The sequence below is a fragment of the Vulpes vulpes genome, chromosome 12 (genome assembly GCF_048418805.1).
Source record: "Vulpes vulpes isolate BD-2025 chromosome 12, VulVul3, whole genome shotgun sequence".
NCBI classification, from domain to species: Eukaryota; Metazoa; Chordata; class Mammalia; order Carnivora; family Canidae; genus Vulpes; species Vulpes vulpes.
This window is the reverse complement of record NC_132791.1, coordinates 139,442,529-139,459,231: the sequence shown is the minus strand read 5'-3', so window position 1 is coordinate 139,459,231 and position 16,703 is coordinate 139,442,529. Positions and strand designations below refer to the sequence as shown.

The following is a 16,703-nucleotide window of genomic DNA, read 5'->3' as shown; positions in this document are numbered from 1 at the left end:
CTCTGCTCTAACACAGTGACTCTCAAATTTTTGCATGAATCAAAATCAGCTGGCGGGTTTATTAAATCAGGCATTTCGGATTCAGTCGGTCCGAGGCTGGGTGCGAGAATTGGCATGCCTATCAGGTTCCCAGGAGATGCTGAAATGGTCCAGAAACCACTGCTCTCAAGCTTGGCTATATGTTTAGACTAGCTTAGGGAGCTTTTTGGGTTACAGTATTTTAGTTTGAAATGTTTCCCGGATTTATGGAGATTTTATTGACAAATAACTTTGTGTATGTGTAAGGTACACAACTTGTTGATCTGATGCATCTATAAATCTCAAGTGGATTTCCAGCATAGTCTTAGTGAAGACACCTCCACCCCATCACATAACTGTCATTTCTTCTTTATGGTGAAAACATTTAAGACCAACCCTCTTCGTGCTATATTGGAGTATATGATACAGTATTATCAGCTACAATCACATTATATAGTCATTATATCCCTAAGCTTGTTCATCTTATAACTGGAAGTTTGTTCTCTTTGACCAATATCTCCCCATTTCTCCTACCCCTCAACCTCTGGTAACCAACCACCCCTTGCTCTGTGTCTCTGACTTTGTCTTTTTTGGATTCCACAGATAAGTGAGATTAAGCAATATTTGTCTTTCTTGGTCTGACTTATTTCAGGAAGCGTAATGCCCTCAAAGTCTGTGCTTGGGGGGAAGCTTTTTGAATTTACCAATGTTGGGGCCTCACCCCCTATAGATTCTAATGTAATTGGTCTGAGGGCTGTTAGAGCTTTTGTACTTTATTAAGACCTCTCTGGGTCACTCCAGTATTTGTCTTAGGTTATAAACCACTTCTCTAAACTGCCCTCAGGTTAATGAGTAAGTAGATTTTTAGTCCATCCATTGTATTACCTTTCTGCAGAAAAAGCAGAAAATTGATGGGACAGGTGCAAAGTCAGGCTGGCATTCAAGGCCCACACGTACATCACCTAGTGGCATATTCCCAGGTTTGATCCTGGGTGTTGCAAACCAAATGTTAATGAAGATTTGTTTCCTGCCTAACTCCCTAGCATTCTCCACTTGGGTGGGGTGTTTTTTCACTGCCTTCCCAGAATGCTAGGCTACAAGATGTTTTCTTGGTGTGAATCAGTGTTTTCCAAAATGCGAGAAAACCCAGTGCTACCCTCCCCCACCAGTGCTACCAGATATCGGCGGGGTGGGGTGGGGTGGTAGGGCTCCCATTTTGGGTATTGATGGATTCAGCACCAAATAGCATCAGGCAGCTCCTGCCTTCTTCTCCACCCTTCCAGGAATGATGCTAACTTGCTAAGTGCTAGTCTTCACCAGGAGTGACCATTGCCAGGAGCAGTGAGTGAGGCCATGGGAAACCTGGCTTGAGTCAGATCTAGCTAGAAAGTATTAGCATTGATTGGTTTCATGGTTTTTTTTTTTTTTTTTTTTTTCTGGTTGCCTCCTCTTTATGGCAGGAGATAATGGCTTTTCACCTAAGATTGAACATATTCATTCCCTTTTCAAATTAAGTAAAAGTTCAGTTATACAGAATGAATTAAGTCCCAGGAACACTCTATAGTACGTCTAGTTAAGAACACTATACTGAATACTTAAAAATTTGCTGGGAGGGTGGATCTCATGTGAAATGTTCTTATCACAAAAAAATAAAGATGGAAGGAGGAAACTTTTGTTGGAGGAGGTGGATATACTTATGACATTGATAATGGTGAGGATTTTGAGTGAACATTCACTACGTAACTCACTGGATTATATACATCAAATATGTACTCAGCTTTAGGCCAATTACACCTCAATAGAGTGGTTTAAAAAATATAAAGAAAGCAGAACTCTCCAGATATGAGCCTTTATGTATCCATCTGGCGTCTGCTACTCTAAAACTCAACCAGAGGTATACCATAAATGGAATAAATCTCCATGGAAAATTGAAAAACAAAATAAAGCAAAACATAAGGATGAATCAAATGTTTAAGACCGTAAATAATCATCGTGACGCAGAGGGTGCATCACGACAAAAGAAACAGGTCTCGGAGCACCTGGGTGGCTCAGTGCCTCAGGCTCAGGTCATGATCCTGGGGTCCTAGGATTGAGTCCTGCATCGGGCTCCCCGCAGGGAGCCGGCTTCTCCCTCTGCCTGTGTCTCTTATGAAAAATAAAATAAAATCTTAACAAAACAAAACAGGTCTCTTACTATGGGCTCAAGATATGGAAACATTGTCTTGTCTAAATATTTTTCTACTGTTTCAAGGATAAGGATCTCCATGCAACTGTGTATGTGAGGAGGGGCTGCTACCATCACCCAAATCACCCAGCTTGTATCCATGTTCTGCTTTGTCATACTCGGTGGCAGCTCCCACCACCACCCTGGCCGGAGCCTGAGGCTATGAAGGCCTGTAGCACATGGTGGTCCTGGTGTTCTTGAGGTCCCATGAATGCTCCTTTAGTGGGGGCAGGGGCCTTCCCATGATCTTATAACCTTCAGAGTCATTTACAAAAAATCTGCCCCCAGTATTTGCAGGTTGGTTGCATTTGGAAATCGACAGGATCAAGCTGCCCTCAGAATGACTGTGCATGTGCATGTGCAGGCATGTGATGAGTTTCAGAATCAACCAGCACTCCCTTGTCCATCCGCAACACACAAGAAAACTGGAAAGCACCCACAAGTTGGTAAAATAAATTTTATTTGTTCATACAAAGAAATAGTATGAATTACCAGAATTTCTTTTTCCTAGAAACATCTTTCTCTGTGTAAAAGTAATTTGTGTTATACATAGGACAAAATACTTGATTTAATCTTTTTGTACATATTGGCTATTCTAACATCCAGGTTATAGAAGACACACTTGCTAGAATTTGCACAGTATTTCTCAGATTACTGGGCTGAACCAACGCAGTCATAAATTAATGTTACGAAAGTGAAAAAAAGAATTCTAACCACACCTTTTCGGTTTCATTGACCTTCCTTCTTGAGAAACTGGAAAAGAAAAATGACACGGATGTCTGTGTCAGCATTTGAGATACACGCTAAAAGTATTTCTAGTCTACTGGAACCTTCCATTTTCCTTTCTTATAAATATCCTGGCAGGGTCTGAAGTGATTTCTCCAAAGATCCAATAGTATATATCCGTCACTCAAAATGACTTCCAAAGAAAAGTCCCACGAAAGAGACCATGTCCCTTCCTCCATCATCCAAATTAAGTATTTATTATTCCATCACTATACCTAAAATAGCTTCCCAGGGACCACCCATCAGGTTACCAGACTACAGCACAAACACCAGGACCATGAAAACCTCCAATTTTTGTTTGCTAATCTTTTTGTTTTTTAACGAGCAAATGAAAATGGAGAGGAATCAAGAACCACCCCCCTCCCCAGAGTATCATCAGAGCTTTTCCTGTAAATTGGGGGAAAAAGAAACCCACGCGTGCCCTGGGACAAAGTGCCAAAACATGAACTGGTGTTTGTCTTCTAGCAGCTAAGGACTCGAGCTGGTGGCCTTGGAGATTGCTAGAACAGGAACTCAAGGCTGAATTGTACGCGTCGCTTACCTTCGGCAGGAGGAACATGTGTGTGTGCTCGGGCTCCTATAATAACTATCATATGATGGGGTGTATCCGCCGGGCAGATGTCGCGTCTGGAAGGGTCAGGAACTGTAAGCTATCAGGCCCCTATGAAGAGATGCACGGCAGCTTTCATTTATTTGTCTTCTACAGAAAAACGTGCGCTGGTCCGTCCTTGCTAATGACCAACATCTGCTTGGATTCAAGGATTTGACCCAGAATAGAATCTTGACTCACTTCAGTGTTCATGACTCAGTGACCCTTCTTCTATCGGAAGACTTCCTGTTTCCCTTGCAAGGCAGGGGATAAACAACTTAATCAAAACTGTCCCGCTTGGAAAGAAGACAGGGACCCAGAGGGGAAGGAAAAACGTGTGCAAGCCTTCCTAGTGCTTTGTCGCACACCCTCCTCTGAATTTCTGCAATCCTACAGCATGAGCTGTGCCGGGGCACCGAAGTGGCCAGAAGGCGGGCAAGGCAGGGTTCGGTGGGCGCTTGAGCACCACTTGGGAGAGGCTGGGACTTCAGCTCTGAAATGAACGGAGCATCTGAGGAATGAATGTATGGAGCGCCCCGTGCCCATCCTTGATGATCGTTTTGCTGCTTGGTGTGCGCTAGTCATCGTCTGGGCTGACACACGTGTGGGCAGATGCAAACCAGATTACCAACAGGACATCACTCACAGACCAGTGACCTCAGTTTGGAGAGATGAAGGATTTTCTCTCTCTTTTCATGCGTGTTCTCTTGCTCTGTCGGGCAAGTTATCCCCATCCAACGTGCAAAAGGGTCTTTGCAAATAGCACACCCCAACCATCTGGAGGATGTGTGTATCTCCTCACACATGCCTTGCTCAAACTACCAACTCGAATGAAAACTCTCTTAGGGGAGAAGCATTCTGGTTTAAGAAAACGGGATAGAGTGAGGATGTTCATTTTGTCATCTTGCTTTATGGCTCCCCGACGGCCACAGGCCAGTCATTAAAAATAATCTCCAAGGGCTCTCTCAACCGGGAGGGGTGGGGAGAGCAATCTGCATCCACAGTGGCTACGCTGGCAGCCTTCCTGCTGGGGATCTAGCTCAAACATCTTCACAATGGTCAGCTCGGCCGCCTTCAGGTAACACGGGGCCAGCTTTCTTTTCCCAGCCTGTCTGTGCAAGAGCCACACTTGGTTCTTGCTGTCTGGCTATTGGCTACAGACTGTGCTGCCCATCGGCGATGAGCCAGGAATTTCGAGGAGAGCTCCAGACATCAAGCAACGAGCCAGGGACTCTTCTTCTGACGGACTGCCTGTCTTTCTGGTACTCTTTGTCTTTTCTGCCCAATGAGGTGCTCACTCTACTGGGATGTGCCCCACGTGGGCTGGCTCGGCACCCAGCAGCACCTTAAGTGGGGGACTCTGATGGTGTGGGATGCACCTGACCCCTGTGGGTCCCGACCCCTGGCCCCTGTGGGTTTGTGCCGGTGCTTCTGCTAGCCTAGGGGATTCTTTGGTGTGTCGAAGCAGAACTGTCTGCCTGGAGAACCGAGCGTGGTGCACTCGTGCAAATGAGAGGTCGTCTTTAGGTCTAAAGCAGCACCCAAGTGTCTCACACATGTGACCTGGGCAAGACGGGGCAGGAACACCTGCATACACTTCAAGCTGCTTAATGAACTAGGGACTGGGGCAGAAGATGCAGAGGCCATCTTTTGAAATTAAAAACTGCAGTCAATGGACCCTGGGATGCCGACTCCAGATAGGAAGCACGTATCCTTGCAAAGGTAGTGACTTCCCTACCCCTGTGAGCTGGGCACAATCAGGGGGGCGCGGGAGCAGGGGGAATGCCTAGCCCTGGGGCCTGGCGTCTACATCTTTGGACACATCGACAGCCAGGCAGGAGGCTGCGATGTGCCACAGGACCCTTCAGAGAGCCACATTGCTGGGGGCAGTTGGGTGTTCCAATGAGGGAAAGAAGCTGGACACAAGACCCAAGACCCAAGACCCGAGGAGATGGCAAGTGAATTCAGACAGCGATCGAAGGCTGCATACCCGTAACAACCAAAATCTCAAGTTGTGCTTTTCTTCTTTTTTTAAATATAATGGGGGGGGGGGGGGGGGCAAAAAACCCCATAAAACAAAAAACAAAAAACCCAAAAACAAAAACAACAACAAACTCCAAAACAAAACACAAAAAGAAATGGAAGCACCATCCATCGTGAGGGAAGGAAAAGATGCAAACACTTTGGAATGTTCACAGAGCATGAGGCTAACTCTCTACAGAGTGTGGCTAGGCAGCTTAGTGAATTAATTGCTTATGAATTAAAAATAAATTATTATAAAATAGATTTCTGTACATTTTACATACATATAATCTCTCTGGATATGTAAGCCAGGTTGGGAGGTCCCAGGGCCGCGGGGGCCATCAGTCCCAGCCGAAGTCCTGGCCAGTCATCTGGTAAAACTTCAAGTTGAAGGGCCTGTAGAAGTCGCGCAGCCTGCGCACCACGTCGCGGTCAATGTCGGGGTGGGTCCTGCCCTTGGTCTTGCCCAGGCAGTGGGGCTTGCTGCTGCCCTCGGCCTTCTTGAGGCACGGGAAGCCCTTGGTCTTGTTGAAGTAGAAGTGCTTGTCGGTGATGATCCTCTTGAGGCCCAGGAAGTCCTGCACGCGGCCCAGCTCGCCGGCCGGGTCGCTGATGAGCCGCTCCCCGCTCACGAAGAGCATCTGGCCGAGGGGAAAGTGGCGCAGCCAGTGCTCCAGGTGCTTGGCGTAGATGCCGATCTGGATGGCGCTCCACGACGTGTCGATGAGGCCCGTCGAGCGGTTCTTGAACGTCAGGCTCTCGAAGGTGGGGATGTCGGGCCGCTTGGACAGCGTCTGCGTGTAGTCCGAGATGGCCCTGGTCACCGGGTCCCGCACCACCACGATGAGCTTGGTGTCCTTGGACATGGCCGAGATGCGCGCGGGCGCCTCGCGGGTGACAAAGTAACTGGGCGTCTTCTCCATGGTGATCTGCCCGTCCAGGGTCCTCGGCATCAGGTCCCTGGGGGGAAGCAAGCAGAGCAAACTCAGCTCAGAAGGTGTCACACCTCTTTTGGGCTTTTGGGCACATGTGTCAATGGCAACACTTTACATCCTGGCTTGCTCTTATTAGAGGGGGACGGTGGTAGAAAGAGGGAAAAAATGCAAATGAAATTTATTTTTTCAGGTGTCCAGCTTTTTGACTGACCCCAGCATCTTTTTTTTTTTGTTTTAAGATTTTATTTATTTATTCATGAGAGACATACAGAGGGGTAGAAACACAAGCAGAGGGAGAAACAGGCTCCCTGCAGGGACCCCAATGAGGGACTTGACCCCAGGATCAAGACCTGAGTCACCAGGTACCCCTGCCCCAAGCATCTGATGTCAGAACATGGGCTCCTGGCTCCTGGATATGACCCCTTCTGACACCTGAGCCTCCAGAGATTTTACTGCTCATGCATCCTCACAACCCTGCCCTCACATGTTCACCAAGCCTGGGCCCATGTGAGTGGTGGGAACGGGAAGGGAGACGTCCTCCCGGCCCTGCCGTGTGGTACCCGCTTCAGCACAGTGACCACTGGCAAAAATGCCTTTACTGCAGAAAAGCACACCCCAAGGCCACCACACACGCACACGGCAGCCTAAAAACCAGGTGAAATCAGATGGAACCATAAACCGATACAAACTTGCCAGGAGGAAATCCCCAAGACCCAACCCTAGAAGCTTTCAGAAATACTTTAGATTCCATAACAAACAACAAAAAAAAGACTCATATGATTGCTATCACGGCATTCATTCAAACCAAAGTATGCAGACAAAACTGTTAGGACCTGGGGTGGAGGTGGGGTGCAGGCCATGACCTTGGCGCCACAAAGCAATTTCGTGGTGGCAGTTCCCACGGACAACATAAACGGACGTGGAAGGTTGTGCCCTATTCGCTCTCTGAACTTGAGCGTTCAATCATGGGAAATGGGAAGTGTCCACCTGCCGCATTCAGTTGTTGTGAGGCCTGCAAAGCCAGGGCCTTTCAGCCTAACTGCTAAGGGAAGTGGGCTCAGACATATGACTGCCTGGGGTTCAAATCCTGGCTTTGCCACATTTAAGCTGGGTCACCTCGAAGACCTGTCTTAACTTCTCTGGGCCTCCCCTTCCTCACCTGTAAAAACATAAGAGACAGTACACCTCCTTGTCACGGAAGATTAACGAGGAGTAAAATAATGAATGATCATCGTATGCTTGCAACATGCTGGATACCTGGTCTGCTAGCGGATGCTCCCTAGAAACGATCACCTAGGAGGACGGTGGTGATCAGCATTAACCGTGTTCGATCCAGTTTAGAGCACATGGTAGGACACAGTTGGGCACGTGTGTGTGTACTGGTGATTAAGTTTCGGGCACAGATGCACAATCTTCCATGAACTACGAGAGTGATTTCTGACTGCTTTCTCTACAGGCCCAGAAATTAATAATAATAAAAAAAGACAATTTCCACATCATTTCTCCCCACCCCCCCAAATCATTTCTGACCAAATATTTACCTCTCAAGTAGGACATTCTGAACTTCCAGCTTCGAGCCACCCATCTCCCGAGACCACATCTCCGGTCCTGAGCATGTTTGTGAAATGATGATACCAAGTGCTCTATCGCACGAGGCCGAAAGGGCCCCACGCTGCGAGAGCTCCCTCCACAGCAAACCAGAGCGAGAAGGTTCTCCCTAAAGGACGGCCTCGCAGCGCCACAGCCGTCTCCTGCTTAAGCTAAAGCTGGATTGACCCACTTTGCCCATTACCCACTTAGGTGAATGTAGCCGTGTCATCAGGCTAATGTGAGCGAGGATTAGAGAGAGTTCCCGGCGCTCAACAGATTTTGCATTTCACCCAAAAGCAGGTCGAGTCTGATAAAAGTCCAAGCGTTTTTTTTTTTTTTTTTCCCCTGCGTTAAGCCATCTGCCACCAGCTGAACATTCAGGACCCACGTGCTACCACCACTATGAAAGGAAATCTAACCCCCAAAGTTCTTCAGGGCCAAGACAGAGAGGTAGGGGTGGGGGTGGGGGGGTCTGTCCTCAGGTAGGGCTTTGAAGTCAGGCTGCCGGGTTCGACTCTCCACAGCCCCACTGATGGATGGTGTGTCACCCTGAATAGGTCACCTTACCTGTGTGTACCTCAGTTTACTCATCTGAACCATGGGCAAAATGATGATGCCCACCACCTAGGGTCTCGAGAGGACTGTTCCGCCAGCGTTGGTACTGAGCTGGTCGCTAGCTGGAGTCAAGAACATGTTATCAAGGGGCGCCTGCGGGGGGCTCAGCCGGTTAAGGGTCTGCCTTCGGCTCAGGTCCTGATCCCAGGGTCCTGGATCTCATGATCTCAGGGTCCTGGGATCGAGCCCCGTGTCGGGCTCTCTGCTTCTCCCTCTCCCTCTCCTCCCTGTCCTTCAAGAAAGGCCTGGCAGTAAACCCTCAGTGGCTCGCTGGACCCCGGGCAATGAGTGAGCACACGAGAGACCTGGTAAAAAGGAAACGGGGGAGACTCACTGTCCTCCAGTCCGAAGGCAAAGCCTCCTTGGCCACAAAGAAAGATTCCCTGAACCGCGGACAGATCTCCTGAGCTTGACGGCTTATGGGCACCCAAGCCATTCTGGGTGCCAGCTCCAAAGGGAGCCCTCCCCCCAGGATGGTCTGGAACTTGCACACATGTAGAAAGCAGTGCATGGCCCCAGGACTTTCTGTGACTGTGCAAATGACAGCCAGGGGGCTCCTGCTGTGATCGAGACCATGCAGCCCGTGCCCACTGGAGGCTCTGGGAGGCTCTCCCCTCGGAGTGCGTGCTTGCAACCAGTGGCTGACGGGGAAGACGCACACCTGGGTTTCCCCATCATTTCCGAGGTGCCTCCCGAACCCCCCTCTGCTGGCTTCCAGGGGCTCTTCCATGGTGGGCACTGTGCTCAGACAGAGCCAATAGCCACTCGGTGGGAACACAGCTTGGGAACTGGGTGGGGAGCCCTGGCACCGAACCTTCTGGCAGCTTGCGGATGGGTCCCCCCCTTCCCCCTTCAGCTGCTTCCTTCTTGTTTCATTCTCTAATTCTTAAACATGCATTTGAAGGCAAACGCTATTCAATATCTACAATGTCACGGTTCCTTGTTTTTAGTATAATTTATTAATTTATAAGGAATATAATTTATATATTTTAAGGCATATACTTTAATAATTATATATTACGTATAATAAATTATATATATTATATAATTTAGTAATTATATTCCTTAAAGAGCTGCCTATTAGCCATGGGTGTCGTAAAACACGGACTCTTAAAAATGAATGATAAATTAATTTTCAGTTCTCTCTCTTTTTTAAAGATTTTATTTATTTTTCACGAGAGAGGCAGAGACCCAGGCAGAGGGAGAAGTAGGCTCCCTGCAGGGCGAGGTTGGGGGGGGGGGGCGGGCGGGGGATCCCCATGCGGGACTCGATCCCAGGACCGGGATCATGACCTGAGCTGAACGCAGACGCTCAACCACTGAGCCACCCAGGTGCCCCTAATTTTCAGGTCTCTAATTATATCCACCAGATACACGTTCTCATCATAAAACATATATTCTCTAATAAGCGATCTTTATCCACAGCAGATATAAATGTGCAAACAGAGGAGTAAAAGCCTTTCCCATTCTCTTCCTCCTCCCAGCGTGGCGCCCCGGCCCAACACTCAAACCCCTCTGGGCACGAGTGGTTCCAAGAAGAAAGGACGAGGACCCGGCGGAGGCCAAGACCCCTCGAGTGGGGCCCGCGAGCCCCTCGCAGCAGCCCGCGGCCCCTCCAGCCCCAGGCGGGCCTCCCGGGGGCCAAGCAGAGAGGCTGCAGCTTAATTGAGCCGCTCATTATGAAAGCCAAACTGCTCAAACTGCTCGTCACAGCTAATAATTATACGGCGCTTGGAGAAACTTCCACGTGCATTATCTGATTTAATCCTCGCAGCGAGCCTTTGAGGTGGGGCCTGCAATCCCCAATTTACTGAGGAAGAATCCGGCCCAAGGGGAGAGGGGGGCCGGTCGAGGCGGCAGGTGGACGGCTAGGCCAGCCCGTCGGCCCTCCGCGGCCTCCCCTCCACCCCTCGCCCTCCCGATTCTGCTGCACACGACGAAGAGCACCCGGAGCCACACACACCTGTCCTCCCTTTAAATAGACACCTGTATTTTTTTTTCTCGCCCATAGATTAGGATCTTAATAATAGGTATTTCAGTGCTAGAACCAGATGACTGCAATCGTTAATTGTTCAAATATGAGTCAGATTTCAAAACAATAGACCTCCGAGGTTCCCATTCTCCGGCAGGGAGCTGCCCGGGATATGGGATATTAGCGACTGTGGGCACAGCTCTTCCCCTCCAGCAGCCCCAGGCCCTCCTTCCCTTCATACTGGGTGGGCAGGCAAGGACACCTGATGCTCCTGATGCCAATGCGGGTTGAGAGATCTTTTATTTTATTATCTTTTCTTTAATTTTTTCAAATTTAATTTATTTAAAAAAATTTTTTATTTCAAAGATTTTATTTATTTATTCGTGAGAGACACACAGAGAGAAGAGAGGCAGAGACACAGGCAGGGTCCCTGTGGGGAGCCCGATGTGGGACTCGATCCCAGGACCCCGGGATCGTGCCCTGAGTTGAAGGCAGATGCTCAACCACTGAGCCACCCGTGGAGAGCGTCTCAGGTGCCAGTCTGAGGAAGACATAGGCACGCAGCTGTGAGAACTGCCCTCCGGACGAGCCTAAGACATCCTGGATCTCTTAGGATCACCCACCCCAGAGAGCAGACAGGACCCCACTTCTTTAATGAAACTGAAGAGGCAAGGCAGGCATGTCAGCTGCCCAAATCCAGCAACGCCAAGCACAGTGATCTTCTGGGACCATCAGGGACCCCAAAGAGCTGGGCCTGAGCCCTGGGTGGGTCTGGAGGGGGTATGGCAGGCTTTCGACTTATTTGTGGATATTCATGAGAAAGCCAGGTGCCACCTCTGGGGTGGCTACATCCTGGTGGCGTACTAGGCTCACGGAGAGGGCTCTGAACTAAAAGCCTGGGCTTCATCACAGACCACCCCCGAATCAGGCCCCCAGCGCAGGGGGCCCCAATGTGGCAATTGCTTAGATGGTTTTCATGTGCAGCCAGGGTCGGAAATCAGTGTTCAGTGAAACCTGCGGAACCTGTCATACACTTGTCACACACTTGGCCACCTCCGTGGAGACACCATGTGAGGGGACAGACAGCCACGTGGTCCAAAAACTCCTTTCCCCTCAAACAATACTGCGAACCAAATGGAAGTCCTTCAGCGACTCTGAGATTTCATGTCTGTGTCACAGGCTTAGGGTGAGTCTAGGGGGTCCCATACCCTCCGAGGAAAGTGGACTCGGTCCCAGAGCCAGCAAGGGTTCCATCTGACAGCTTCCACCCTGCAGAGAGTTACCATGATCACAGCAAATAAAATTTGGTCCAGGTTTACTGCAAAGAGAAGGAAAGGAGGTTCGAGCCCCTAAATGCACGTGTGCACACGGGGATGCACGCTCAGAGTGAGTCACTGAACACAAACCAGGCTACCAGTGGGGCAAGAGACAAACTGGAAGAACCAGAGGGAGATAAGGCCTGACCCGCAGCAGCACAAGTCAGATAGCATTAGCTGACGTCAACAGAAGAGAGGGAAACCGGTGAAGGACAGCACAGCTAACCGGAAGGCCTGACTGATGCTTGTGCCAAAGCTTGTGGCTTCGAATGAACTCAAAATCTCTCCTCTTAAAAACAAAAACATAGGGCACCTGGGTGGCTCAGTGGTTGAGCATCTGCCTTTGGCTCGAGTCGTGATCTCGGGGTCCTGGGATGGAGTCCCACATTTAGGCTCCCCACAGGGAGCCTGCTCCTCCCTCCGCCTATGTCTCTGCCTCTCTCTGTGTGTCTCTCATTAATAAATAAAAATTTTAAAACAAAAATAAAAGAACACCCCCAAAAACCCATGAAACCAAGATGAAGTATATCAAAAAATGACTGCTGGGCCCCTTCTGGCTTTTCTCATAGTGATAAGGTAAGGAGGGCGGCCCCAATCAGGTATGAGGATTTAGAATCTCCAGCCCCAGGACGCAGGGATACCTGTCTGCCTGGGTCTGCGCCAGACAGTGGAGGAGGCGACCACTGCCACCTGCAGAGTCACCTTCCCTCCAAGCCCCAGGGGGTTGGAGGTCACGGCCGGAGAAGCAGAGTTCACAAATGCACATCCCCAGTCTCTCGGCCTGGCTGTCCTGTGTCCCTGCTAAAAGCCGACAGACAATTAAAAGCACACCCTCAGGCCTCAAGAAGCAGGAAATTCGGCTGCACCAGAGAAGCCCTCAAAAGCCTGAGAATTGTGACAAGGCCCTCATTCTCCTTCTCTGGTTTCTTTGTCTCCTCGGGCGTGACATCCCTGGCTCCCCTGGTCCGGCAACTGAACTTCTTGTCTGAACTGGCAAATGACACAACAATAAAAAGGCAGATTATCAAAATGGATGTAACCTCAGCAAAGTCAAGCAGATGCCGGAGACGTTTGTGCACAGCAGATGCGAGTGAAGGCACGGAGAGAGGAGACAAAGCTGCAAGCCATAGTGCGTGGGGAGGGCCCGGCGCCCACCAAGACGGAAGAAAACCCAGGGAGAGCCTCGACCATTCGGCCTGCCCCTTTCTCTTCTCCCATTGGGAGAATGATGTCCTCACTTGGTTGCAGAAATACCCCACATTTTCTAAACTCCCAAGATTTTTTTTGTTTTGTTTTTCTTTAAATTCCTTTTTAACTTGCATATATATATAATAAATAAACCTGGTGCCCAGCTCTGTGCATTTTGACAGATGCACGGCGTTACTACCCCCAAATCTGTCCTTGTGCTGTTCCCAGCAACCACCTTAGAGTGGTCTCTGTTCTGGTTCTGGTCCTGCTCAATGGTCCAACTGAGATGTCCCCCACCCCATCCTACCTCCCTGGCCACATCGCTGACTTTATGGGCCTCAGGTCTGCTCTGTAAAGTTGGCTCGGCCGAGGAGGCTGCTGTGCTCTGCCCATTCGAATAAACTGCTCTGATGACCGTCCCCGGTGGGGACAGAGGCCAGGGATCTGTTCTGCTGCATAGACACGACTTTCTTCCTCAAAGAAGCCCACGCCCAGCCTCTGAGAATTCAAAACACACAGGCAAACAAACAGAACAGTCTTTACAAACAGACGAATCAAGATTTCTAGAAAGGTTACACCCCCCCACACACTGAAAAAAATGCCAATAAAAACCCACCACCTGATTCCTAGTCCGTGCACAGGCCCCCCCTCATCTAGGAAACACAGGATGTCACCTTCATAAGGTAAAAGCGAGCAGAAGGCCCCCCGATGAACCCACAGGCCATCAGCAGCTAAACTGGACAGCGCTGGGATCGGCAGAGATGGGGGAGACGGGACATGGAGCCGATGGGGAGCACCCAGGATTTTCGGGCAGCGAAAACTGTCTGCGTTGGTACCAAGGTGGATACATGACCATCATGCATTTGTCCAGGCCCACGCATGCCAAGAGTGACCTGGGACGCTGGGACGTGTCCAGGCAGGTTTCATCACTTGTAAGAAATGCCCCTCGTTGGTGGGCGATGTGCGTAGCGGGAGCACACCTGCACCTGGGGGGGGGGGGCGGCGTACAACCACGAGCAAGCCCAGGCCCCTTCCCCTCAATTTTGCACCGAAATTCCAAACTGGTCTCAAAAATAAAATGTACTTCAAGCCACAACAATAATCACAACACTGAGATGTCTTTGGCTTCTTTTTTTGTGAACTGTGGATTTCTCCTGGGGCAGGGGGGAGGGGGGGGCGGTGGTTCCAGCCTCTCACCCGCCCCAGCCTGGGCCACGACCCTGGGTGTCCCCTTCTTGCCACAGCCCTTCTATGCTTCATCTCCCCTGAGCTGAGGGCTCTTCCTGGGGTGCAAGGAGCACAGCAGCTTGGCCCTTCACCCCCCACCACCACTCCCAACCCCCCAGAATAAAAGGAAAATCGAAGTCCTAAGGAAAACTGAGACTTATAGGAAGTCACAAGCTTCACCGAAGACATGCAAGACAAGGGATGAAAATATGGAGCTTTCTGCCTTTAAAATACATGTAAAAAAACACTCTTATTTTATGAAAGGACATCCTGGGTCACTGGAGTGTCTCAACTGCTCTGCACCCGTCTGGCGGAGCTGGGGCTGCCCTGGCCCCTCTACTCCCAATGGAAGGAAATGAGGGAGCCAGGGTCTGGGAGAGGGAAGCTGAGGGCTTTATCTCAGGCTCAGTGCTGAGTGCCTCAGTCTCCCCATCACTGGGAAGCCAACTTGAAGGGGCAGGAAGGGCACCTGGGGGTGGGGAGGGGAGGGGAGCAAGCCAGACAAGTCCTGGAGGGGAAAGTTGCTGGCCGGTTGCAGGGAGGGGGTGGTCTCTCCGAGGTTTCCGTGGGCACTTGGTACCTGAGGCCTAAGGCTTAATTAAAGCATTTTCAAGGGCACCAGGGTGGCTCAGTGGTTGAATGTCTGACTTTGGCTCAGGGCCTGATCCCCAGGTCTTGGGATAGAGTCCTCCCTGCAGGGAGCCTGATTCTCCCTCTGTCTGTGTCTCTGCCTCTCTCTCTCTGGGTCTCTCATGAATGAATAGATGATAGATAGATGATAGATAGAATCTTAAAAAAATAATAAAAGCATTTTCAATAGAAAAACCCGGGGCAAGAAAGAGTAGGCCCCAGGGTCATCCCAGCCCTGATCACTGACTGCTGTTTGTGTGGTTGACAAGTGGGGCAAGGCCCTTCTTACCTTCTCTGAAGGCCTGGCTACCAACCCTAAATATCCAGCACCCCAGAAACCTCCCCGGTGTCTTGCTACCTGGCGACCATATAAATCACAGTGCACCTCCGGGGGTCTGTCTGTCTCTCTCACTCATACACACACACTCACTCACTCACTCACTCACTCACTCACTCACACGAGCTGCAGCCTATCCCTCCCCTTTACTCTCCTACAGAGAGACCAGGAAAGAACTTCTGGAAACCCTGACTGTGGCCAATGCTGGAGACGCCGGTGAGCCTCGAACTAAGAGGTTGTCACTCTGGGGAAGTTTCTTCTTTAAAGGCGCTTTCTTCCCCTGGAGGGAGGAGGGGTGGGAGCAAGATCCCTATCAGCCCGGCCCCTCCTTATCTGGAACCTTCTTCCTGTCCTCTGGAAGCTCAAAGCCCACCAGATCGAGCTCCCCTTCAAAGAGCCGCATCTCCATAAATAATTATCTCCATTGTGTGTGTGTGGGGGGGGTGTGGAGAGAGACTGTTTGCATATCAAAGAACTCCTCAGGGAGGGTTTAAAAATAATTTAAAATGAAATTGTAAACAGTCTGTTGTTCTCAGGGTCTTTCTCCCCAAAGCTGGATGGGGATGTCCTGCCGGAAGTGATGTCATTATTCATGATAAAGTTTACTGGGCCTTCCCCTCCACCCCCCTCACCCAGGGCCTTTTATTTTATTTTATTTTATTTTATTTTATTTTATTTTATTTTAGGTAATGGGTAGAAAAGGGAAAAAAAAAAGCTAACAAAGGTTAGCCTCCCCCAGACCTCCTCTCCCAACCCTCCCCTCTTCTTCCTCCACCCCCCGGCCCCCAACCCCCACTACAAGGATTTGGCCTCCATTGTCCTAGAATTTCAATACTGCTCAGAAAATGAAAAGCCCCCTGAATGCCATAAGGGGGTGGGACGCAAAAGAGCATCTCACTCCTCTGGGTCGACTCAAGATGCCTTTTATTTTGGCAGAAGCCTCGCTTCACAAAGGCCTGAGTTCCTGTTCCTGGAAGGGGCTGGGGGGTGGGGGGGAGGGAGGGTTTCAATTAAAAGCTAATAGCCTTTTGTGATGAGCTCTCCGGGGCATTGCTCGAGTTTACTGGACCTCACTGTGTGCTGGGGACCGATCCTGTGAAATCGGAGTCATCTGCGTCCCATTTCCCGGAAACACACACACAATTTTTGATCCTTAGAAACAAAAAGACTTTTCTGGGAAAGCAGACTTTTTAGAAAGTTTCAGCCCTGCCCTGGGGCGGCTGGGCGGTGGGAGGCAGAGCAGAGGATGCGGAA

At 50.0% G+C, this 16,703-nt stretch overlaps 1 protein-coding gene across 1 annotated transcript in view; it reads right to left on the bottom strand.

Annotated features, from left to right (window-relative positions):
- Positions 1 to 2,685: 2,685 nt before the first annotated feature.
- HS3ST3B1 (heparan sulfate-glucosamine 3-sulfotransferase 3B1) overlaps positions 2,686 to 16,703 on the bottom strand; it is a 42,906-nt gene continuing 28,888 nt past the window's right edge. The window contains exon 2 of the mRNA XM_026005530.2: positions 2,686 to 6,599. Coding sequence (XP_025861315.2) covers positions 5,981 to 6,599 — 619 coding nt within the window. The 3' untranslated portion in view covers positions 2,686 to 5,980. The remainder of the gene's footprint in view (positions 6,600 to 16,703) is intronic.